Genomic DNA, 26340 nt, shown 5'->3' on the forward strand with positions numbered 1-26340 from the left:
TAACTTAGGGTAGAGGGTTAGGAGAAAGTTCAGGTACTTTTGAGCTGCAAAAATAGAAAGTCTTTTATAGAAGAAATCCAGAGAATAACCGTTTCACAGCTGGATTCTCACAACCTCCGGATAGACCTCCTCTCACTAGGCCTAGCAGCCGGTAGGGTGTTAAGTAAATTAAAGTCTCTGCCACAGACTTGGATGTGAAATACTTGAGAAAAGTCTGCCACAGACTTGAGCGTAACCGAGGGTCATAGACAAATTTAGAGAACTATCATACGGTACCAGTATCTCTCAGCCGGTCCGGCGATACCGTAAGATTGTAAGTCCATGAAGTGTCCAACTGAGCCTCCAGGCTCCTTCAGAGAAACCAGCCTTGTGCATGGCTTCCTCCTCAAGAGTCCTCCCCTGGATGCTTCTCCAGTTGCTGGGCCTCTCCTTAGATGAGACGGCACCGGACCACCTTTGAATCCTCAGGCCTCGACATCCATTCAGGCCTGTCCCTGCAGTTACTTCACCTCTGGCTATCCAACCCGAGACTTGGAATTGCATGGATCCGCACACCAGGCCAGGAGGGCCATGGGGGTTGGTCAGGAGGACCAGGACCAAACAGACAGGAAATATCTTCTGGACCGGAAACCCTGGAACACGTGATGTCAGTAAATACCACCTCCCAGAGTGCACAGCAGGAGAACACTCCCACTGGGTTGGTTCCCGAGAAAACGTGGCACCCAATACACCCAGCTAGACCTTAGACCTGGTTCCCGAGAAAACGTGGCACCCAATACACCCAGCTAGACCTTAAATACCACCTCCCAGAGTGCACAGCAGGAGAACACTCCCACTGGGCTGGTTCCCGAGAAAACGTAGCACCCAATACACCCAGCTAGAGTGCGTTCTACCACTTACCGGGGTGACAGCGACACCTGCGGTTAAGGAGAACTCAGTGCAATCCAGCCAGACTGGTACTGAAACCATAATTTAGCAAAACTAGCCTTAAAACCCAACTGTGATTTCAGGAATATTAATTTTCAAAAACATATAGCACATGCTCGTCAGGAGCCCGCGCTACAGTTATTTTATAGATTATATTAGAACATGGTTATATTGTTGGAAAAAAATTAACGTGAGTTTTTATGCGCGTATGGTGTGAATAAAGCCTTACGCGCAGCACCACGCGTGGTGTTAATACAAGGATACACGCATTTAAAACATTACGGAATTGTTATAATTTATAAAGTTGTATAAAACAATAATACAAAATGTCAAATTTGGAGTGTCACAATATACAGCATGTCAACTGCAATTATTAAGCAGATTAAATTGTGTTTCATGGCAGAAGCTGCATGAAGCACAAACACAGACTGCAGCTATTTGCATCTGTAATACAGCGTGGACAGAATGCTCCATCCCCTTCATTTCACATGCATGCCTGGCTACAGCCGTCTCAAGTGTTATGGGAAATGTAGTCTCATACAACAGGAAGCAAGTCACTGCAGCTGGTAATCATGAGGTCAGAGGGTAAACAAAATCCCTTTCTACAGGACAAAGCATTTCCTGGAGCATGTCTCTGCTGTCGGACAGACAAGGTATAGTGCAGACTTTGGGTGGTGAATTAGGTCACAGACACACTGACTGTGCATTTACATAGGTATTCTCTTTTATATAAATTAAAGTACAGTTGTCCTTTAAGAAAGATGACAGCTTCCTGTAAGCAAGATGATACTACGTTTCAGCACAAGGATAAAATGTTTATGTAATCATTATATCATTTTTATTGCATCTTTTTTTAGACCGTGTGTCTTTTAATGTCAGTCTTAACAGAATGCGTGTCATTGTGTCATCACAGGATAAACAGAGAACAGCTGAGAATATGATTGGCTGAGATGCGGATTCTGCCAGCGCTGTACTGTAATCTCTTCAGGTGAGTACACTGGAAAGAGAGAGCCCTACTACTGCTTACAAAAAAGAACAGTACAAGTAAGTTGTAACTTTATAATTCCCAGGAGATGTTAGAGATCCTGGAGTACGGTATGTACATTCAAAATATTTGGTAGGGTAGTTTGACTGGTGAATCCATATAATAATTGCATGCTTCTATATACATCGTATGCTCGGCAATACCATTTGCATCTCAGAGCCTTTTTGCTCCCTGTACCCCCTTGGAGTCCTAAAATGTCTCTTTATTTTGATGATTTAAGAAATTGACTGCACCTCATACCTTTTAGCTTTTGTGGTATATGCTAATGTATTAGACATCATTTTTTGGGGGACAAATACGTTTTGAATTTGGTGGAGACTGTCACTGTGACTCAGGAGGGGATGTGTCATGTTGGTGAGGTGTCATCATCTGTGCTGCTGTACACTGCTGTCAGTGTCACTATGAGATCAATTTCATGTGTGTGTGCCGTCCATTCTAATTTCTTGAGTCCTGTCCCTGAGCTACTTACTATATCGAAAATAAAATAGGAAATATGTTTTTTGCCCTAATCTCTACCCTAAAACACATTGCTTATTGCATATTATACGCATTATATATTATATGAAATTTTCACTTAAAACTGTAATTATATAACTTTTGGAAATGCCAGTAAAAACTTGGCTGTGCCAGTAAATTTCAGTCTGCAACGCTTCTTCACAGTATGTGAGTGTGCTTCTGCCTACATCCTCTTATGCCGCGTACACACGATCAGAATTCTGGCCAGAAAAAGACAGATGAGAGCTTTTAATTGGAAAATGCGACCGTGTGTATGCTCCATTGGAATTTAGCTGTCCGAATTTCCGCCAGCCAAAAATTGATGGCATGTTCTCAATTTTCCAGACGGAAAAACTTTCTATCGGTAATTCCGATTGTGTGTATGCAATTCCGACACGCCAAAAATCACGCATTCTCAGATTCAACTACGAGACAGAAGCTACTGGCTATTGAACTTCCTTTTTCTAGTCACGTCATACGTGTTGTACGTCACTGTGTTATAAATTATCAGAATTTGATGTGACCGTGTGTAGGCAAGACAGTGTACGACTGCTAGTCTCATGAGATTTGGAGTAAGATTTTGGCTGCTTTCACACTGAGGCGGGAGGGCGCCGGCAGTAAAGCAACGCTATTTTTAGTGCCACTTTACCGTTGTTCTAGCGGTGCTATTCGGCCGTTAGTGGGGGCCGTTTTAACCCCCGCTAGCGGCCGAAAAAGGATTAAAACCGCCCGCAGTGGGTTTGCGGCGCTGCCCCATTGTTTGCAATGGGAAGGGGCCCTTAAGGAGCGGTGAATACACCGCTCCTATAGCGCTGAAAAGATGCAGCTTGCACGACTTTTTTGACTGACCAGCAAGTGCACCGCTCGGATGTGAAAGCCCAAGGGCTTTCACATTGGAGTGAATTGAGCGGCTCTTTCAGGGCTTTGCCGACACTATTTTTAGTGCTATAGCGCCTGCAAAGTGCCTCAGTGTGATTTCACTGCTGGGCTAATCATTGTTCTCCTTGCTGGAAGCTGACATGACAAAGCAAAGTCTTTACCATAATGGCTGCTTCCACACAGACATGGGTGAGAAAAAAAGGAAGGTAAGGCCTGGTTCACACCTATGCAGTTTGCTTTGGATCTGTTTCTGCAGTGCTTTTTGGCGTTGCATTTTGTGTTTTTACACACTCAATTTTTCCAATGGTTTTTTTTGGGGCCAAAAGCTGTTGCTGGTCAGCTTAAAAGAGCAGATTGCGGCAAAATCGCAATAAAAAATGTACTACATGCTTTTCTGCAGCTTCTCTATTGAAGTCTATTAAACTAAACACCCATGCGATCAGATTCCAGTGTGAATTTTTTTTTTTAGCGTGCACCTTTTTTCGTGTGGGCGGGGTGCGATTTGAGCCATACAAAATGTGCTGAAATCGCACTGCAAATCGCATGTGATTTGAACAGGAATGCAGTGCAATTCCTCTCTGAATTGCATGCAGTTCCCCGCACCACACCAGTGTGATTCTAGGCTCAAGCTACAAAAAACAAATATTGCACTACTTTCTCTATAATAACCAGTGCTAACAATTTAAACTGTGTAAAAATCAAGATCATAAACCAAATTAAAACACCATAACATTCTGAGCGCTACATTGTACTATGCTATACCATGCTGCATCATTCTACATGCCGCACTAAATCTATAATCTCTATTCCACACCGCATCATTTTACACGCTACACTGTACAATCAATATTCTACAACATGTCATTCTGCAGGTCCTCATCATGTTATTCTGCGTGCTGGGCTGGGAACATACAGCTTAGTGTGCTGAATGAAGGGGTGTGGGCTAAGACAGGCACAGTCGCCAGTTAATTTTATTTGTATTTATTTAATTTCATAATTGCTGCTGAAAAAGAAGTTGACAAAGGAGGGTGAGGGGTTGTTAAAAATAATCTGCCACAGTCAACTACACTAGGTATACCTCTGGGGATAGGGCCTCTGCCGGCGCTATTGGTGACCAGTCCTTTGCCCTACTTTCCTTTTAAGAGATTGAATAAGAACTGTCTGTGTTGCTCACAAAACTGTATGTCATATTTTGTCATTTGTTTTTCGTCCAACTGGTAGCAGTGGGTAATAGGTCAGTTTCACATTCATGATTTTTGTCAAAATGTTGCTCATGATGATGTTAAAATTAGATTCCAAACCTTATTTTTTAAATAATATACATGTCATACTTGCCTCCTTTTCTGGGGTCTCCAACCAGCGCTCCTGGCTCCACCTCTTTGGTGTGCCCCCATAGAAACCCTCTTTCCACGAGGGCACTCATACAGCCTAATCCCGAGCTGTGAGGCCCGTGTCTATAGACACAGGCAGCGGGGCTCTCAGTCCCACCCTTCCTTCTTACAGTTTGAATGACAGCCGCAGGAGCCAATTGCCACCCACTTCTATCAATCTGCCTTGGGAGGAGGGAGAGACCCGAGATAGATGCTGCACTTGTGCACAGCGGTAGATCGATATCGGGGTCAGGTACTATAAGCATAATGGGGGGCCGGGCGGGATCCTTTCACATAGAACGTTTTTTTTATCTTAATGCAGAGAGGGTGCATTAAGGTAAAAAACCTTAAAGGGGTTGTAAAGGTAAATATTTTCTCACCTTAATGCATTCTATGCATTAAGGTGAAAAAACATCTCACAGTGCCGGCACCCCCAGTCCCCCCGTTTTACCTGACCCCTCGAAAGTCCTGCGCTCGCCCCCGACGTCCTCTTCACCGCTCAGCCTGGCCACTGATTGGCTGGAGTGGATGGATTGAAAGCAGCGCAGCCATTGGCTCGCGATGCTGTCAATCACATCCAATGATGCGGTGGGCCGGGGAACGGGGTAGAGTGATACAGCGAGCAGCTATAGCCGCCGGCTGTATCACGGGAGCACGCCCGCAAGTGCTTCTCACCATGCGAGGGAGCTCACATGAACATGAGAAGTACTTGCGGGAGGAAGCTGAGACAGCACACTAGGGACCCCAGAAGACCAGGTTCGGGGGCCACTCTGTGCAAAACGAACTGTACAGTGGAGGTAAGTATAACATGTTTGTTATTTAACAAAAAAAAAAAAAACTTTACAACCCCTTTAAGCCTTTAGAACCACTTTTAAATCCAAACAAAAAGTTGAAGTACACCATGCATGGTTCTCAGTTTAATTTGAGTTAACAATTCAATGTGGATTCATTCCCAAGTAGTAGGAATACTGGTTCGGCCTGTTTTAATGTAATTATTTAAACCTAATTAGTTGTGTTGAAATATATTATTAAACTAACTAAACAGGTTACATTACTAGGGTGCAGTTTACAGATTTATGGTAGGGTTTAAAAATCTTCAGATTAATTGGATACAAAAAGCCTAAATAGCTTCCTATTGCAGATTTTTTAAGCACATTACATTATCCCCAGCAAAAATATAGTATTTTTACAGTATATATGTAATGATGAGCCACTATACCCAGGACCACCATTTTTGTTCCCATGTTCCCAGAGCAATGGTCCACTTGCCAGATTTAAGTAAAAAAGCTCTTTATATATTTAATTCCTGGCTTTTTTGTAATATTGCAAATACGGTGTGGGTATTTTCTGCATTTCTGTGATTTTACTGTTCCGTTGCATAGTTTAAAAGAAGAAACTAGTCCTGTATGTTTAGTGAATTTTTGTGAAAAACGTGTAGCGCTTATTTGTTTTTACCACATTACAATGTGACCAATGTAATCAATACATGTGTTAGACTGTGCACAAAACACATAAAAAAGAAATATATAAACACTCAATTACTGTATATGTAAAGCTAGAATGTCCAAGTAAATAAATATGAAAAAAAAAAATGTGTCCACAAAAGTGGAAAAACAGCATGAAAACAGATGAAGAGTTCTCCAGATTTTCCAAGGTTACTGTGTGTGACACGATGAAGTGAAAAACAGTCCTACACCTTCTCCAAAGGATAATCACACAATCACCGCGTGAACCCTCCACCACATAAAATGGGGGCTTACCAGATTTAATGGATCCTACTCAAAATTATATTTGGAGGATCATATGTGCTTGTAGGTATACATAGGCTATTTTTGGAGTGTTGTCTTTTTCTGGAAGGCTTTCAAGTGTAGCTATTTTCTCTGCGGTATGTCTCCATCCACATAGATCATCATAGGTAGTGGGATAGATATAAAGGAAGAGAGCAGGGACCAAAATAGTGTAACTCCGTTTTTCGTTTCAAATAATTTAATTAAAAATTATCAAACTCACGTGTACAAAGAACATAAGCGCTTTTTCAGTAAAATCTCAGGCTGCAGTGAAGTCCCTACTGAAAAAGCGCTTATGTTCTTTGTACACGTGAGTTTGATAATTTTTAATTAAATTATTTGAAACGAAAAACGGAGTTACACTATTTTGGTCCCTGCTCTCTTCCTTTATATCTATCCCACTACCTATGATGATCTATGTGGATGGAGACATACCGCAGAGAAAATAGCTACACTTGAAAGCCTTCCAGAAAAAGACAACACTCCAAAAATAGCCTATGTATACCTACAAGCACATATGATCCTCCAAATATAATTTTGAGTAGGATCCATTAAATCTGGTAAGCCCCCATTTTATGTGGTGGAGGGTTCACGCGGTGATTGTGTGATTATCCTTTGGAGAAGGTGTAGGATTGTTTTTCACTTCATCGTGTCACACACAGTAACCTTGGAAAATCTGGAGAACTCTTCATCTGTTTTCATGCTGTTTTTCCACTTTTGTGGACACATTTTTTTTTTCATATTTATTTACTTGGACATTCTAGCTTTACATATACAGTAATTGAGTGTTTATATATTTCTTTTTTATGTGTTTTGTGCACAGTCTAACACATGTATTGATTACATTGGTCACATTGTAATGTGGTAAAAACAAATAAGCGCTACACGTTTTTCACAAAAATTTATTATGTCACATTTGTACACCTAGATGTTGTGTTAGCTGCTGTTTGTATACTGGTTACACATTCGAATAGCGCAGTGTTTTTGGTTCTTTTTGAAACCTGTATGTTTAGTGGACAAAAGTTTTTTTTTTTTTTTTTTTTTTTTTTTTATGGCAAACCATGGATATAATTTTCTTTCCTTCCACCACGGATGAAAAGAAAATTGCTTGGTTCCCCCAATAACAGTGTAGATGGGGCAATCCCTCCCGCGTAGCTATTGTGTTCTCCCAGCAGGGAGCCTTCCCAGCCATCAGAACACAATGATCACTGCTAGCAGCTACAGCTGGATCGACTTCAGTAGAACAAGCCTGCTCAATAGATGGATCAAGTCTCGTCCGGTCACTGCTGAAACGAATGAGATTCGATCCATCTACGGCTGGCTCAAGACAGGCCATACATGATTCATCTTTTTCGTTCCACCAGTGGGTTGAACGAGAAAAATAAAAAAAATTGCCAATCCCCCCCATCCACACATTCAGTGCTGGTGAGGGAATCCTTCCCACTGAGCTATTGTCTTCTGACAGCGGGGAGCCTACCCTCACCAGCAGAATACAATTGTACGCAAGTCCATCGATAGATGGACTTGTGTACAACCAGATAGCCCATACGTGGATTGAAATTTTGCCTTTTAACCCCTTTATGACTACAGAAAGTTGACAATGAGATGCCAATATGTCATATGGTACAGGAATCAGATTGCATGGGATGGTCAGAAAGGGTAGACATGCTACAGGAGATGGTCAGGTGTGGTTGGAAGCTGGGAACACACTGCAGGAGAGATGAAAGATATGTTACATGAGACTGCTAGAAATCACTGTCTTTACAGTCCACTCTCACTACTGACTGTTTGGGTTCTTAGAGCTGCAAGGCAAGTATCAACGGGCCACATGTGACGCTTGGGCCACAGATTAGGTTTCATTGAGTTGAGAATATAATTTACAAACCATGCTGTATTATTCAGCTGGTTTAAGAGCAATGTGTATAATTATATTTACAATCTCATTTGTTTTGGGCTTCATATCCTTAACAATTTAATTTTGATTGAAACCACTCTATATTTATACTGAGCACATTTTCTAGTATCTAATGCAATCTTTTTTGTTTTTCAGGAAAATCTGCTTGCTGAAATCAAGGGAGGCTTCATTTCATTATCCGCAAAAGAGAACAGCTTCTTTTTTAAGGTGATATAAACATTGCCCTTATGGACAGTTTGCATCTATGTACCAGTTCTTAGATGTTGTGGCTACATTAGTTTTCTGTTTTAGGCTTTTTTTTTTATTGGGGATAAATGGGGAGCACTCGGAATGGTCAGGGGTGGGTAGTGAGGTCCCCCAGGGTTCTGTGCTAGGACCAATCCTAGTTAATTTCCTCATAAACAACCTGGAGGATGGGGTAAATAGTTCAATCTCTGTATTTGCTAAGCAGGGCAATAACTTCTCCACAGGATATGGAAACCTTGCAAGAAGATCTGAACAAATGAATGGGGTGGGAAACTACATGGCATATGAGGTTTAATGTAGAAGAATGTAATGCATTTGGGTGGCAAAAATATGAATGCAATCTATACAGTGGGGGGAGAACCTCTGGGGGAATCTAGGATGGAAAAAGTACCTGGGGGTCCTAGTAGATGACAGGAATGGCATGCAATGCCAAGCTGCTGCTAACAAAGCAAACAGAATATTGGCATGCATTAAACGGGGGCTAAAATTATAATTCGCTCTACAAGATTCTGGTCCGGCTGCACCTATAGTATGCTGTCCAGTTCTGGGCACCAGTCCTCAGGGAGGATGTACTGGAAATGGAGCGAGTACAAAGAAGAGCAACAAAGCTAATAAACTGTCTGGAGGATATTAGTTATGAGGAAAGGTTGCGAGCACTAAATGTATTCTCTCTGGAGAAGAGACGCTTGAGAGGGGATATGATTTCAATTCACAAATACCATGTTTGCAAAAAAAATTTTTTCTAAACCACTGAATCAGAATGGCTGAAAAAAAGTGCTTAAAATAATGTGAACATCACCAAAGTGAAAAAAATGCACATATATAATAACAATGATTATACTGGAGAAATAGTGGACATCAGTGAACCACCATATATAATAATAATAATAATTAACAATGTAAAGTCCCAATAACGTGTCTCTACAAAGAATGAATTCTGTCGAATTCTGCAGATCTGGAATGTGGAAAACAAATAGTAATCGTGATATAGCAACGATTAGCAACAAGTCGGAAGAAAATTTGCAACTCCCTCCACCATGAACGTAGAACTACACCAGTAGTGAGGATACAAGTCCAAACTGCTTACCAGATCCGTTTGACCACTTTAATTAAAAAGTAAGTCAAACAACGCTTGTATGCCTGCTCATATGGATACCAATGCAGATGATGGTAGATGGTGTGTCTCTCTTCATAGACTCAAGCGGCAAATGTGAAAAAAATACAAAAAAATCCATAGCATAATACTGACTTTAATAAAAAATAAGTAAAAAAACAGACAGCCAAAAGGCTCCTTATATGGTTAGGTGCCTGGCCTGGCACTGGGACTGCTCGCTCTGACCAAAATAATCGCTCTCCAACTCAAGGAAAAATTCTTCCGCATTCGATATTGGTGTGCGTTCCAGGCCTTCAGACCGACGAACCAGAGGGCTGGAAATGGCGTTGAATAGCGTGACCAAGTGCCGCTCCGATGTACGTTTCGTTGGTAACGTCTTCAGGAAGCGCACTGGGTCACTCATAATCGTCGCTTATATCGGATCACTTATGGAATTATAACGAATAGGAAAACAGTTCGTGCGCAGCCTCAGTACACCCAAGGCAAAGCAACCAACACTAATAATTGACATTTATGTCGAATCGTGAATGCTCGGAACCTTATCAAATCCTTATCGAATTGTAACGGATATAGTTGTCAAATTATATCGAAAACATTAACGAATTGTAGCGAATGGAAAAAGCTGGTCGTGCACAGCCAACAAGGCAACACAACGATCGCTACTAATTAACATTTGTACCGAATGACGGAAACAATTGTCAACCATAGCAAATCGTTATCAAATTATAGCGGATATAGTTTGTCAATTGAATCGAATCACTAACGATTCGTGATGAATGCAAAAAAAGGGTCACGCGCAGCCCCAGTGCCACCCAGGCAACACAACGAACAAATACAATTATTGACATTCATGTTCACAATGTATAATTTGTAGGACAAAGCGTCACCAATACATTTTACATTCGAAGGTATGCACAAAAACGAATAATCATAAACAAATGACAAAAGAGTTACTAATCTTTCACATGATTCCAGCATTTGTTTATGATTATTCGTTTTTGTGCATACCTTCGAATGTAAAATGTATTGGTGACGCTTTGTCCTACAAATTATACATTGTGAACATGAATGTCAATAATTGTATTTGTTCGTTGTGTTGCCTTGGTGGCACTGGGGCTGCGCACGACACTTTTTTTGTGACCCAGTGCGCTTCCTGAAGACGTTAACAACGAAACGTACGTCGGAGCGGCACTTGGTCACGCTATTCAACGCCATTTCCGGCCCTCTGGTTCGTCGGTCTGCAGGCCTGGAACGCACGCCAATATCGAATGCGGAAGAATTTTTCCTTGAGTTGGAGAGCGATTCTTTTGGTCAGAGCGAGCAGTCCCAGTGCCAAACCAGGCACCTAACCATGTAAGGAGCCTTTTGGCTGTCTGTTTTTTTACTTATTTTTTTATTAAAGTCAGTATTATGCTATGGCTTTTTTTGCATTTTTTCACATTTGCCGCTTGAGTCTATGAAGAGAGACACACCATCTACCATCATCTGCATTGGTATCCATATGAGCAGGCATTATCCTGTACAAGCGTTGTTTGACTTACTTTTTAATTAAAGTGGTCAAACGAATCTGGTAAGCAGTTTGGACTTGTATCCTCACTACTGGTGTAGTTCTACGTTCATGGTGGAGGGAGTCGCAAATTTTCTTCCGACTTGTTGCTAATCGTTGCTATATCACGATTACTATTTGTTTTTTCCACTTTCCGGATCGGCAGAATGCGACAGAATTCATTCTTTGTAGAGACACGTTATTGGGACTTTACATCGTTAAAGCGGGAGTCCACCGGGACTCCGCGTTTTTTTTTTTTTTTTAAAAGCCAGCAGCTGCAAATACTGCAGCTGCTGACTTTTAAAATAGTGACACTTACCTGTCCAGCGCGCCCGCGATGTCGGCACCCGAAGCCGATCTGTAGATCGTTTCTCGGGTCCTGCCGCCGCCATCTTGGGTATGGGAATCAGGAAATGGAGCCTTTTGGCTTCATTTCCCGGTTCCCTACTGCGCATGCGCGAATCGCGCTGCGCAATAAGGACGCTCCCCGCTGCCTCTGGGATCTGTGTGTTTCCCAGCAGGCAGCGGGGCACTTGCGGGAAGGGGCGGGCACTTGCGGAAAGGGGCGTAAGTTACGCCCCTTTCCGCAGAGAGCTATCCCGGAAGTGGGTGCAGTTACCTGGATTATCCAGGTAACTGCACCCCCCTCCCCCCTGAAAGGTGCCGATTGTGGCACCGGAGGGGGGGAGGGTTCCGATGAGCGGAGGTCCACTTTAGGGTGGACCTCCGCTTTAATTATTATTATTATGTATGGTGGTTCACTGATGTCCACTATTTCTCCAGTATAATCATTGTTATTATATATGTGCATTTTTTTCACTTTGATGAGGTTCACATTATTTTAAGCACTTTTTTTCAGCCATTCTGATTCAGTGGTTTAGAATTTTATTTTTTTTGCAAATTAGTGGTTTAGATTAATATATTTTTTAAAGAGCGCCCTTAATCATTGTTATCACTCTACAGGTGTTTGTTTCACTTTTCTAGGGAGCTGCTCTTTGTGTATATTTCTTATTTGTTTTTGTTCACATAGCACGGAATTTGAGCAGTTGAATTGCAACTGCCTTGTTCACAAATACCATGTTGGTGACCCCACAATAGGGATAAAACTTTTTCACAGAAGGGAGTTTAACAAGACTCATGGCCACTCATTAAAATTAAAAGAAAAAAGGTTTAACCTTCAAGTATTTAGAGGGTTCTTTACTGTAAGAGCGGCAAGGGTGTGGAATTCCCTTCCACAAGCGGTGGTCTCAGCAGGAAGCATCGATAGTTTAAAAAAATGATTAAATATACAATGTAATACTGACATATTATCACACACATAGGTTGGACTTGATGGACTTTTTTCAACTTCAGCTACTATGTAACTATGTGGTAAAGCTCTGCTGGTTTCCATCATCCCAACATGTGCAAGCGAAAATGCTTTTTTTAAGTTCTCTGATTTGGTATTCTTTACAAAGTGAAGGGTTACACATTACATTTACTAAGGAAAATGAGTGCAACTGCATAGTCTATGTGCTTTTAGTAAATCATCCCTGTTGAATCATGATAGATTTAATTTTTTAGCAAGTGCTCTCCTATGTTAAATAGACCGGTGAATGCATTCAGCAAATGTTTTTGTTAAATCCTGGTGAAAATACAGATATTTCCTTAAAATTGTCCAGTCACTTTACAATAATAAGCTGTAGGAATTGAGTAGCATGGAAAATCAGAGATTTACAGTTCAAAGAATGAATTCAAATTGAAAAGTGGCAAATATGTAGCAAAAATATTACATTTTCAATCTAAAAAGTTAACAATGGTAAACAATTATTTTTCAGAATGGGAAACTATATCTCAAATTCCACAAATCAGCAAAATGGCAATGCTGTGAAGTTAATAGAGGTAAGGATTGTAGAGGTCCCTCTATTTATTTGTGTGCGTGTGTGTATACAGTACACACACACCAACTAGAATGATATGAAAAGACTGTTCTTTTTTAATTTCAGGAGACCATCTCTGATAACTGCGTTGTAATTTTCTCTAAGACGTCCTGTCCATATTGCACAATGGCAAAAGAGGCATTTGATAATATAAATGTTAATTATAAGGCAATTGAATTAGATCAAATAGAGAATGGAAGTCATCTACAATCAGCACTTCATGAGATGACTGGAGCCAGAACAGTAAGTACTGCATTCATACCAACTCCTCAGCATGATAAACTGTAGGCTACAAACAAAGTGTTGTGTTTTATACAGTGGAAACATAAAGGTTGCGGCAAAGTAATTATTACTGCGTAAAAAGATCATGACTACAGGGTTATTAAAGAAAAATCAATGCATCTACTGTACGTATTTACATATAAATAATTAAAGCTGAAGTTTAGTATTTTTTTGGGCATACAGCACCAAACATATTGCGTATGTGTAATAGTGTGTATCCCACTACCTGCAGGTGCTTTTTTGGGGGGAAAAAAAAGTCATCCCAGCAGTGTCTCATTCACAGCTTCCAGATATTGCCCTGAGTGATTGTCTTCCGGCTCTGTGAAGATTATCAGCAGGAGCTGCTACTGAAAAATTTAAGAATTTAAGAACGGGTGCACATCTAGGTTCCAAAATGCCTTTATTAGAAATCACTGTCAGTGTTCCCAGTCCCCCAAAGTGAAATTTACTGGCAGGATGCCGAAATTTACAAACGGCACCAATTTTTTTTTGCTGACAAAAAAAAACATGAAATTTGCTGACAGACCCAAATTTTTACTGACACTGCAAAAAAGTACCTAAAATTACCATTTTCAGTGCCAAACATATCCATATTTAAACTATAAACATATAGCTAGTGCTATTAGCAATGTGTTTAAGTTAAACAAAAGTAAAACCACATATTTCTCCATCGACGCGAAGGTCTGGTTACTATAACCCAGCCGGCACAGCGTTCCCCCTTACATCAGAGTCTGCAGGATTCCCCCTTACAGTGAAATGTAGCTCTTATGTGAAGGGGAACGCTGCAGATCATGATCTAAGGGGGAACTCTGATATAGAGGGGGGCTCTGGTGACCAGAGACCACCTTTCATAGAGTAAAGACACTAAGGTAATGGGAGGTCACAAATCTAGGGGGGGACCTTTATATCAGTGCCCCTTACATTATTGTATTCACTCCCCCTTACATCAGCAACCCCCCCCCTCAGACTGGCTTGGCGATGCTGTCGCTGACCTCCTCTAAGATGCACCGTGCAGGGCTCAGTCAGATAGCTTTAGCTTGGTGGCTCTGATTTTATTCTATAGTCTCCTCTCCATAGTCCACACATGTCTGACTTCTCCCATGATCCCCATCCCAGGGGGCGCTCCCACTCCAGACTCCCTCTCAGAGACTGTAGACTGTAGATGATACATGAGATGGTTAGAGGCTGCAGACATGATGCAGGAAATGGTTAGAGGCTGCAAACACAGATGTGCAACTGTTCTTCTTTTCTTCAATTATCCTACGGATGCGAGCACTCCTATCAGGTCCCAATTGAGGTATTACATACACCTGGAGCAGCGGATCCTTCTTTCCTTGATTCTGCTACTGAGAGATGTCACACCACTCACCTGCCCCCTTTTCCCTCGCCATCATTTATTGCCCTCTTCTATTGTTGTCCCACAGTGTATCACATCTTATAAATGGAGGAGGAGCAGCTGAATGACAGTATCGCTCCTGTCCATTCACAGAATGCAATGTATTGTGGGAGTGTAATAAGAATGGCAGAAGGGGCAGAAACAGATGGACGAGCAGTGCAACTCACCTCTGCAGTGGCAGCTCCTGTTACCCTTCACAGTGCCAGATGACGGATGCTCAGGGCAGTATCCTGCGGCTGTGAAGGAGACATTGCAGGGATGATTTTTAGCAGAAGCAGCCACCTGCACATAATGGAATACACACCCTTAGCCCTTGTACACACGGTCGGAGAATCTGTCGGAATTAGTCTTATCGGACCGTGTCGTCAGATAATCCGACTGTGTGTGGTATGCATCGGACTGATTCCGTCCGAATCTCCGTCCGACCCAATTTTCCAACATGTTGGAAATATTTCTCGACAAACTGGGCCGGACGGACCTAATCCGATCATGTGTAGAGCATTTTCATCGGACCAAGTGCCACGCATGCTCAGATCAAATTCCTACATCAAAGCTATTGGCTACTAGCCTGAACGTAGTCCCATCGTAACGAAATTACGTCATCACGTTCTGAAAGATCGAATTTTTCGCCAACTTGGCCCAACCGTGTGTATGCAACAGTTTCGGACAAGATCTGACGGACAAAATCCGACGGGCAAAATCCGACGGATTTGGTTGTGGAAATATCCGACCGTGTGTACGTGGGCTTACACATACCTAGTGTGTTTGGTGCTGTATCGAACCCCCACCCCCCAACAAAAAAGTCAGCAATAAACTGACTTGCTATCAGCCCTTTGTAATCTCACTGTGAGATGGAGGGCCAGTAGTAGTATTTGGAGCCAATCAGGTGTGCTACATGCAAAAATTTTGAAAAGGAACATGTTGAGGAGGAGCAGTGATGACCATTCTGCCGCTGATGCCATTTCACAGTCCAGTTGGCAGGACGGAGAAGTGATACCACTGGATGATGGAATACATATGGTGCACAGCAGTGTGAACAGTACCAAAGTGGCCAATCAGGGTCAAACACAATAATTTTACCTCTAGCATATCAAATGGGAACTTTTTTTCAACGTTCTTAGCTCTTTCAGAGGCTGGTTGTTTCATAAATTGGGAACATCATTGCCATATTTTGTTATGTACAAATAAAAAAAAAATACTCACTGGTGTTTCATTCACTTTAGAGAAACTATTAGTTTCCTCTTTCATATCATATTTTTATGTTTCCATTATAATGTTTGAGATGCAGACTTACACAATTTTAGAACTGTTCAAAACCTGTGTTCGTGTTGGTATATCACATAGCACCACACACCATAACCCTTAATCTGGGATTCACAGGTATCCGTGATTCCAGAGCTGTTCCATTTTTGGATGTACTTTTGAGTGGTGATATTCACAAGGTCTCCACTCCACTTTTTTTTTTTTTTTTTTTGTTTAAAGATTTTATTGGGTTTTAACAGGAAAACATCAAGGGAAAACAATATCTCTTACATACTGAAACATATTAAGGAAACACATTAGCATGTACAAGCAGTTCAAGCCACAATAGTACAAACTCAGAGTATACATTGCCATGGATAATTTCTAAGTCAAGAGGTTAAGACATAGAAGACCTCTCAAGAGGATTAGTATAAGAGGCTGTGCTGTGCGCCCATCCTTTACTAAGTGGTTCTATGAGCTTGCATTTCAGTGTGATCTGGGGAGGTTGGATGGCCCCCTTGTCCTTGATAAGTTTATCAGGATGGGTGGTATGCGTTACATGACTGTTGAGGAGTCATCTGGATGTCTCTGTGCGGATAGGTTTCTGTCCATGGCCATATTTTGGGGTGTGCGATTGTGGTTGGCTTGGGACAGAGAGGTGAAGTTTTCTGGAGGGGTCAGTATGTGGATGGAGGAGGGGGCTCGCGTGTTTGAGAGGGGGGGTAGGTGCGGGGGGAAGATGGGGGAAGAAGGAGTGGAAGGAGGGGACGAGAAGAGGGGAAAAAAAACCATCAAGAGGGGGGAGGGTGTAGTGTAGAGGGTGGTGGGGGGAAGAGGGAGGGTGGTCATGCCTCCCGGGGCTGAGTTGGGGGGCTTAAGTCGCATTCAGGGTAACCGCCTGCTTTTGCTGCTCTTCTTTCGAGTGAATGGTTGTTTACTAATAGTAATTGTTCTTGGGCTAGGTTTATCATCTGAGGCTGTTAGCGTAAGTCGGGGTGGACTTGAACTGGATCCAGCAGGCCCATTTTGTGCTGAATTTTTCTGGTGTGTCGCGTGGGATATGTATCAATTCTTCCATTTCGGCTGATTTGTTTATTCTGTGGATCCATTCTTTGATTGTGGGGGCCTGAGTGGAGCCCCTTGGCAGGAATGCATTGTTTTTCAGCGTTGAGCATGAACACAGTCAGGGATTTGTGATAGGCTTTGTGTGGTCTAAGGGAATGATGTAATAGGCATTGAGCAGGGGTAGGATCAATGTCATATGTGGTCACTTGGGTGGTAATTTTGCAGACTTCTTTTCAGAAGGGTATTAGTAAGGGGCAGGACCACCAAATGTGTAGTAGAATTCCTTTGCTGGTTTGACATCTCCAGCATGTATCTGGAGTGGAGGGGTACAGTTTGTTTAATAGGGCTGGTGTTCGGTACCACCTAGTCTGAATTTTGTAGCTATTTTCTTGTGAGCTAACATTTAATGTACCTTTGTGGATGTTTAGAAAAATTCTCTCCCATTGCTCGAGGTATTTATGTCCTCTTCCCGGCGTTTACAGGCAACATACGTGCCAGGGCACAAAATTTTCGAAAAGAAGGTTATGTGTGAGGGCTATTAGATGTCGCTGAAGGGATTGTTGGGTACATAGCCTCTCAAAGGGTGTTAGATTGCGGGAGCATTTGTGGTCTTTGTTTAAAGAGTTGAGGAAATAGGAGATTTGTAGGTATGACCACTGAGGTATGGGAGGTTTCTCAAGTTTTGCTGCAATAGCTGAGACAGTTTGGAGTTTACCTTCATCAAAGAAGTGACAGGCACAGGTTTGTTCATGTGTCCATTCTGGAGCTAAGAAGTGTGGAGACATTCCCGGAGGAAAGTCGGGGTTTAATTTGATCGTTGTTAGTGGACTAGGGATGGACTCCACTCAACTGTATAGGAAACCACTAGCAGGAAATAGTCTCTTGTTGGCTAGATCCAGCCATCCACACCACACCATAAAAAGGTATCCCAGTGGGACAATTTCTTAGACTGCGCAGAATCTGCAGTACCCAGTTGGATTTTGAAAGAGAACCCTCTTTGATGTATCAAAGGTTTTTGGCAAGGGGATACCCCAGGTGGTCCCTAGATAGGGCTTATTCTATTGAGCTTAATAAAAATAGACATGAGTTATTACATAAAAGGAAAAAAAGACCAATAGAGGGAGTGGCCATAAAATACCTTCAACAGTGCTTCTAAACAACCTGGAGTTTGAATATGTGCCCGAATATTAGATCAAGGCATTGATTTTGTAGCCAGAAAGGCAAAGTTACTGGGCAACTATTTGGCCCCTAGTCTGTTTTGATCTGATAGTGTAAATGAATAGTTTGGGCTATTGTTCGTTTGGACACTTAATATGGATATTATTATGTGTTATTTGTATCTTGTAAACAAATACCATTTCCTGTCTCCTTTTCTCTTCCCCCCCACCTATTTTTGTTGCTAATATATATTATGCATCTTTTCATGCGACTTTCGCTTTTTCTGTAAGTTCCTTGAGGTATTTTTCTAGGTAGGTAGATGTGTGTGTTTTTTTTATATTTAGTTTAAAGATAATCTGTACCACCTCCGTTATAGGAAAATATACATACATATATACCTCAAATGCAATTGAGAGCAAATATGTTTTTTTATTTTTTTATTTTTTTTAGATAAACATGAGTTGTTCACGCTTTTTTATTTTTACTTTCACTTTTTATTTTTATTTGTACATTTTTTGATTATATGTATATATACTTTCTTTCATTTTTGGTTTTATTTGTGGATTTTTTCTGTAATGTTTGTTTGGGGTAGAGCTAATTAAAGCAGTGTTCCGCTTAAAAAATAAATTAAAGGTCAACAGCTACAAATACTGCATCTGCTGACTTTTAATAATCGGACACTTACTTATCCCAGGGTCCAGCGATGCGGGGGATTGAAGCCTTCACAGCCGGGCACCCACTGCGCATGCACGAGCTGCGCTGTGAGTGGCCGCACAATCATCTGGGACCCGTCACGTGTCCTAGATGATTGACAAGATGGAGGGGGGAGAGGCGATCTCCCTTCCTGCGCTGAGGGAAGTGACGTCAGGAGCCCAAGCACCGAAGGAGGCTGACTTTGAGGGACCCTTAGCAAAAGGCATTTAGAGGTGATTTTAAGCGCATTAATATTTATTTTATTTTTTTTGGGGTGGAACTCCACTTTAAGCACCTTTTATGCCATTCACCTGTCTTACTACTATTTAAGACATATGGCTGCTGGTGTTTATGGGTTATGACAAAGCAAAGAAATTTGTGAAACGTATCAACCACACTCCCCTCTGTGCTGTCATGATGCTGTGACCAATATCGTTTTTAATGTTGGATGTTTTTATACCAATAAAGTTGTTTTTCCTCATTTCTTTCCTCATTTTTTTGGAGTGCAGTCAATCGTTTTGTCTCCTTAATCACTTACCCACAAACTGTGAGCTATCACAGCCAGGTGACCACAGTTGAGATGCTGGGGACAGAATCCCAAGGAAGGAACAGCTCGGGTGAGCACATTGCTGGATCCTCGGACAGGAGAGTGTCTGTTTAATAAGTCAGCAGCTAAAGTTTTTTTTTTTCACAAAACACAATTTCTGAAGCTCCTCTTTAATTGCCCAAAGCACTACCTGGACATGAAATTAAATAGAAAGGTAGTTGCGTGCTGCTAATCAATAAATTAACACTAAAAAGAAAATACTGTAAAAGTGAATGAATGCTGCTGCTGTCACCTAAGTGCTCCCACAAGAAAATTAACATAATAAAGGGAATGTGACAGCACTGCATATATAGTAAGCTCAAATAATAAATATAAAAATCAACATAGGAAAAATAATAATCCATGAAAAACGTCCAAATATGTGTGATAATAATTCTAAAAAGCAAGTAAATAAAATACAAGAAACAAAGGCCGTTTCCACGTGCTTCATTGCTCTACCAACAACTGTGCTCCCACCACAGCGTGCAATGCTCGCTCACCTCATGGCAAGACCCGGCAGGGGGTCAAACGCACTTTTGCACACAGTGCACCTCTCCTAAGGGGAATGCTCCAGAGTGGTCCCAGGTAGTTCCTTATGGTCCCTCTAGATCAGTGATATGCAATTAGTGGACCTCCAGCTGTTGCAGAACTTCAAGACCCATGAGGCATAGCAAGATTCTGACAGCCATAAGCATGACACCCAAAGGCCGAGCATGATGGGACTTGTAGTTTTGCAACAGCTGGAGGTCCGCTAATTGCATATTCCTGCTCTAGATAGATAAAGCTCCACAGCAAATAGAATGACCTCCCAGTGAGCTGGTTCAACGTAGGATCCTCATTTTTTGCCAGTAGTTCCACAGCGACATATAAAAACAGAAATGATTCCGATAGAGCAGTACAAGTGCAAGGGGACTTGGGCATTGTTGCTTAATCACTTCAGCCCCAGAAAGATTTGCCCCCTTCCTGACAGGCCATTTTTTGTGATACAGCACTGCATCGCTTTAACTGACAATTGCGCGGTCGTGCGACGTGAGCTAAAAATAGCCACTGGTTACTGTATAAATGTCACTGGCAGGGAAGGGGTTAACACTAGGGGGTGATCAAGGGGTTAAATATGTTCCCTCTGTGTGTTCTAACTGTGGGGGGATGGGAGTGACTACAGGAGGAGACATATCGCTGTTCCTAACTAATCTGTCTCTCCTCTCCTGACAGAACCGGGGGTTTGTGTGTTTACACGCACAGATCTCTGTTCTGTCTCATGCCTGCAATCACGGGTGGATGTGGCCAGGTACCCCACCATGCATCGGGCGCACAAGCACCTGCTAAGGCTCTTAAAGGGCCCGACGTACCTGTACATCATTTTGCGTAGGAGAGCCAACCTGCCAACGTATATGTACATGTGCCGGTCGGAAAGTGGTTAAGTGTAGTTGCTTTGAATACTCTCTGTTATGCCGCGTACACACGTAGCCGACTATCCGACGGACTTAGTCTGGCGGATTTCCCGCCAGACTGTCCGTCGGACTTTCCAAACGGGCTACTTGCCCAAACACGACACTTTTTCAGCGGACTAATATGGCGTACTAAGTCCGCTGTACTATCCGCTCTACTTTTGAAATGAACGGACTCGCCCACACACGCGGAGGAAAGTCCGCTCATTTCGAGCGCGTCTCCAGGTAGGCGGGGCCCGCGAAGGAGACGTCGCAGGCCCCACCACCTGGTATGGACTTAAAGGGGAACCCCAACGCCGGAAAAAAAAAATCGGCGTGGGGGTCCCCCCCAGGTCCACATCAGACCCTTGTCTGAGCACGCTACCCGGCCGGCCAGGAAAGGGGGGGACGAGCGAGCGCCCCCCCCCCCCCCGAGCCGTACCAGGCCGCGTGCCCTCAACATGGGGGTGCCTTGGGGAAGGGGGGGCTGCGTGCCCCCCCCCACCCCAATGCACCTTGTCCCCATGTTGATGAGGACAAGGGCCTCTTCCCGACAACCCTGGCCATTGGTTGTCGGGGTCTGCGGGCGAGGGGCTTATCAGAATCCGGAAACCCCCTTTAATAAGGGGGCCCCCGGATACCTGCCCCCCACCCTATGTATGGGGTACAATGTACCCCTACCCATTCACCTGTGAAAAAAGTACAAAAAAAAAAAAAACAACACACAAGATAAAATAGTTTATTGCACAGCTCCGGGGGTCTTCCGTCTTCGGGGGGTCTTCTCGCCGGACTCCTCCTCTATCTTCTTCTAGCTCTTTTGCTAGTGGAGAAACCCAGATTTCTTCCTCGCCGCCGCCCTTCTTCTGACTTCGGGGGTCTTGTCCCCCTCTTCGGTTCTTCTGCCGGGCCAACGCGCCTTCTTATAGCTCTTTTACAGGCGGTGGCCCGGTCTTCTGTCACCGCCGCCGCCGCCTTCCGTTCTTCTTCTTCTTCTTCTCCTTCTCCTGGAGATGTTGACTCGAAGCTTTCTCCGGCCGCAATGCCAAGGACGCGCTGCGCGGCGACTTATATAGGGACAAGGGGCGGGGTCATCGGTTGATGTCACATGGCGACAGTCCCAGCATCCTCCAGGACTGTGACATCGTAAGGGGCGGGGTCACCATGTGACATCAACCAGTGTTGATGCGGCCCCCCCTTCCCCAAGGCACCCCCATGTTGAGGGCACGCGGCCTGGTACGGCTCAGGAGGGGGGGCCGCTCGCTTGTCCCCCCCCCCCCTTTCCTGGCCGGCCGGGTAGCGTGTTTGGACAAGGGTCTGATGTGGACCTGGGGGGACCCCCACGCCGATTTTTCGGCGTTGGGGTTCCCCTTTAAGTCCACACCAGGTGGCGGGGCCAGCGATGTCTCCTTCGCGGGCCCCGTCTACCTGGAGACCTGCTGGAAATGAGCGGACTTTTCTCCGAGTGGGAAAAGTCCATTCATTTCAAAAGGCACACACACGGCCAGATTGTCCGCCGAAATGCGAGTCCGGCGGGAAGATTGGAGTGCAAAACTACTTTCTAAGTCCGCCGTACTTTCGGGTCAAAAAAGTATGCCGGAGGCTACACACGGGGGGAATGTCCGGCGGACTTGAGTTTGCCGGACTTTTCACCTGATTGTTTGATCGTGTGTATGCGGCATTAATCTTTCTGTTAATACATACAGAATACTTTATTAACCCAAAGGGATTAATGGGGTAATGGTTCTAATGAAATGGGAGAAATCAGAGAAATATTGATGCTGCCATTGCTCAATCCCCTTCAATTGTTGCTAGGTCCAGTCCTGCCAAGCTTATTTTTTCATTTGCTCCAGTTTTCATAACTCAACCTGAAAGGCTATGCTCACTCTGCATTTTAAAAATGTTAGCCTCTCTTCCTTCTATGCTTTTTAGCCCTATAGAGACGTTTTGTTTTATTTGAATGCAGTATTGGATCCAAAACATGCTTAGGCTTGGTCTTAGTTGTTAAAAACATATGTAAATTACAGGCTCTCTTTCTGTCTGCAGGTACCAAGGGTTTTTGTCAATGGAACCTGTATAGGAGGTGGGACTGAAACCAGGAAACTAAATCAAGAGGGAAAGCTACTTCAACTTGTCCAACAATGTAACCTCACAGCTATGCAGAGTTGACCACAAAGATGTACATCATTATTATTATTATACTAGTATGCATGGTTATAACTGTTTTTTGTTTTTGCTTTAAATTTCTTTACCAGGGCTTGTTTACAGCCTAAGTACTAGGTTGACCTTTAGTCACTCATGTGTGCTTACTAAAAATGTTTAAAATTAGTTGTTAGACTTGATTGTTTTCTATGGTATGGTGCAATGAGAACTCAAATGCCGCGTACACACGATTGTAATTCTCGACAGGAAAAGCTCTGATGATTTTTCCGTCTGAATTTCCGACGGAATTTCGCTCAAACTGTCTTGCCTACACACGGTCACACCAAATTCCAACGGGACTAGAAAAAGGAAGTTCAATACCCAGTAGCCAATCGCTTCCATCTCATAGTTGAATCTGAGCATGTGTGAGTTTTTGCATGTTGGAATTGCATACACACGATCGGAATCAAATTTTTGCTGGCGGGAATTCGGCCAGCTAAATTCCGATGGAGTATACACACGGTCACATTTTCCAATGAAAAGCTCTGATCTGTCTTTTGCGGGCCGAAATTCCGATCGTGTGTACACGGCATAAGGTTACATCTACACTATTACATATCTCCATGATTAATTGTACAATTAAGTAGCACTGTGGGTGTGCATGATTGCAGAATACCTACTACTCCTTCCCTTGCACTCTAGAGATCCCATTTTTCATGGCCAAGCTATCAGTCATGGGTAATTTTTGGTATGCAACTGAGTGAGTAAAAATTTCCTTTTTTGCTTGGGCCATAACCTTTAAAAGGGTATAAAAAAAAATTAAATAAAAAAAGTTAACCTTTTTCCATAAATCTAATGTCTAAATATACTGTATGTTAATATGATGGCAGGGTTTCACTCTCAGTACGCAATTTTTTTGAGGATCTGTAACTAAAATGTTTAGAATTCCCTTGCATGCTGCAGGGCCAAAAAAGACAGTGTTTTAGAAAAGATTGTACATGGCTTTCCAGATATTAGGGTCCTCATGTGCAAGTTGGAAACCTATCCTGTTTTTATACAAAGGTGCCAAAAGAATACAGTTGCAAATATCCGACTTACAAACGACTCCTACTTACAAACCGAGGGAGAGGAAATATACCCCTAGGAAGGGAAATTCACTCTTGTAAGAGTTATTATGGGAAAAGGGTACCTCCACAAACAGTAAATAGCCCCTCTGGACTCTCCTCGATGATCTCTCTGGTGACTACTAGAATCTTCATTTTATTTCTCCAATCTATCAGGGAGGGAGGGAGGTGGAGGCAATGTGATGGTCATTGCTTTAAGTGGCAGCAGAGGCAAGAAAGAAAGCTCTATTTGTGGGGAAAAAAGGACATCAATTTTGTTTGGGTACAGTGTCACGCGACCACGCAATTGCCAGTTAAAATGACACAGTGCTGAACTGAAAAAAATGGCCTGGTCATTGAGCAGCCAAATCTTCCGGGGCTGAAGCGGTTAAACCAGTATTAAACCCCAAACCAAAAATGTAATATATTGGAGCTTGGCATTGTGGTGCCTGCATTCTATTATTTTTCTTTCTTTCTTCCTGTTTTCACCTGGTGATCTGGCCAGTAACACACTTCCTGTATTAGGCTACTTTCAGACTGGGGTGGGCGTCAGCAGTAAAGCTGCGCTATTTTAAGCGCCCAGCTTTAGGGTAGTTTTAGCGTCGCTATTCTGCTGCATGCGGGGGTTTTAACCCCCGCTAGCGGCCGAAAAAGGGTTAAAACCACCCGAAAAGCGCCATTGGCACATTGTTTTCAATGGGCCTGGGCACTTTAGGAGTGGTGTATACACCACTTCTACAGTGGTGCAAAGATGCGGCTTGCAGGACTTTTTTTTACTGTCCTGCAAGCGCACCGCTTCAGTGTGAAAGTGAGGGCTTTCACACTGGAGAGACACGAGAGGTTCTGTACAGGCGCTATTTTTAGTGTTGTAGCACCTGTAACACGCTTAAGTGTGAAAGTAGCCTTAGAGTGCCCAAGCTCTGGATGAAGGAGCACAGGGGCACCTTTGGACAGCAACATTGTCAGTTTAGAGAGAGGGGATGTACAATGTACTGGCAGATTAAGATATACTAACAAATTGAAGGGCCAAACTCCACCTCACACTGCATTTACAGCAACAGTTTATCTTTTATCTTTTGGGATAAAGGTTTTTATATGAATAAATAAAAGGTGATCTTTTTAAGCACCCCTGCCTGTCATAAATGGGTTGCCTTATCCCTCTAACTAATATATTTTCAGGAGAGCTTGTTCTTTAAAAAATAAAATAAAAAAAAACCCTACTGGCTGCTTTACAAGGTGAACAAAAAGGCCTAGAAACAAAAACTAATACAGCCACCACATCTAAGATTTGGTAAGCTGCAATATAATACATGTTTTCTTTTGGGTTTAATATCACTTTATTACCGGAGATGATTACAATGTACAAGGTGACTCCAGTAACTGTGGTAAACGATTTACTCAAAGGTACATGTAGCCATGATTTGAGGTTAGAAGAAAGGAGGTTTACCTTAGATTGCTGAAAGAGTTATTTACTGTTAGAGCAGTGAAAATGTGGATTTCCCTCCCCCAGGAAGTGGTACTAGCTTAGAGTGTCGAGAACTTAAAAAAACTTTTAGATGTCTTCCTCAGGAAGCAGAATATACAGGGCTATGGAAATTGTTACATGAAAAAAAAAAAAATCATGCACACACACTAATAGGTTGAACTGGATGGACCTGTGTCTTTTTTTTTTATAAACAACATAATATCTAATTATTATTAATATACTTTGTTGTTTTGGCTGACACAGCCAGCATATACTACTTTATTAATTACTTTAATAAATATTATTATTTACAGATCATCAGGCTATTGCAAAATTATGTAAAGTATTTATTTCTGTTTTATTTATACTAATGTAGCACTGATCCCCGAAGGAGCGGCTGATTTTGTTGGGCTTACCGTTACCTTCTTGACCTTGTGTGCGTCTAGGGGGTTTCCTGAGGTAGATGGCCCAAAGAACTGCAGAAACTGACACTGGATCCACTTTTAGTATATTTATTGGACAACAAGTAGACAGAACAGTC

The 26340-nt window shown here is 42.7% G+C and overlaps 1 protein-coding gene across 3 annotated transcripts; it reads left to right on the top strand.

Annotated features, from left to right (window-relative positions):
- Positions 1 to 1434: 1434 nt before the first annotated feature.
- Positions 1435 to 26115, top strand: GLRX2 (glutaredoxin 2). 3 transcript variants are annotated; one of them, XM_077452670.1, is made up of 6 exons: positions 1435 to 1580; positions 1841 to 1915; positions 8554 to 8625; positions 13142 to 13205; positions 13310 to 13486; positions 23136 to 26115. In XM_077452670.1, exons 2-6 carry the CDS (start codon positions 1878 to 1880, stop codon positions 23256 to 23258), a joined length of 474 nt encoding a protein of 157 aa, XP_077308796.1. In that variant the 5' UTR covers positions 1435 to 1580; positions 1841 to 1877; the 3' UTR covers positions 23259 to 26115. The 3 variants fall into 3 exon arrangements, with proteins under 3 accessions (XP_077308796.1, XP_077308799.1, XP_077308797.1); XM_077452673.1 differs by lacking the exon at positions 1435 to 1580 and adding an exon at positions 1621 to 1642; XM_077452671.1 differs by lacking the exon at positions 1435 to 1580 and adding an exon at positions 1660 to 1747.
- Positions 26116 to 26340: the final 225 nt, after the last annotated feature.

Source organism: Lithobates pipiens, unplaced genomic scaffold, assembly GCF_037356315.1.
Source record: "Lithobates pipiens isolate NorthernLeopardFrog02 unplaced genomic scaffold, aLitPip1_a1.2 Scaffold_23, whole genome shotgun sequence".
NCBI classification, from domain to species: Eukaryota; Metazoa; Chordata; class Amphibia; order Anura; family Ranidae; genus Lithobates; species Lithobates pipiens.

Excerpts from the sequence above, each read along its gene's own strand:
- GLRX2 (XM_077452670.1), top strand. The coding sequence starts at position 1,878 with ATGCGGATTCTGCCAGCGCTGTACTGTAATCTCTTCAG. Across the intron at positions 1,916-8,553 it reads CTGTACTGTAATCTCTTCAG|GAAAATCTGCTTGCTGAAAT; the intron begins GTGAGTACACTG and ends TTTGTTTTTCAG. Across the intron at positions 13,487-23,135 it reads AGATGACTGGAGCCAGAACA|GTACCAAGGGTTTTTGTCAA; the intron begins GTAAGTACTGCA and ends TTCTGTCTGCAG.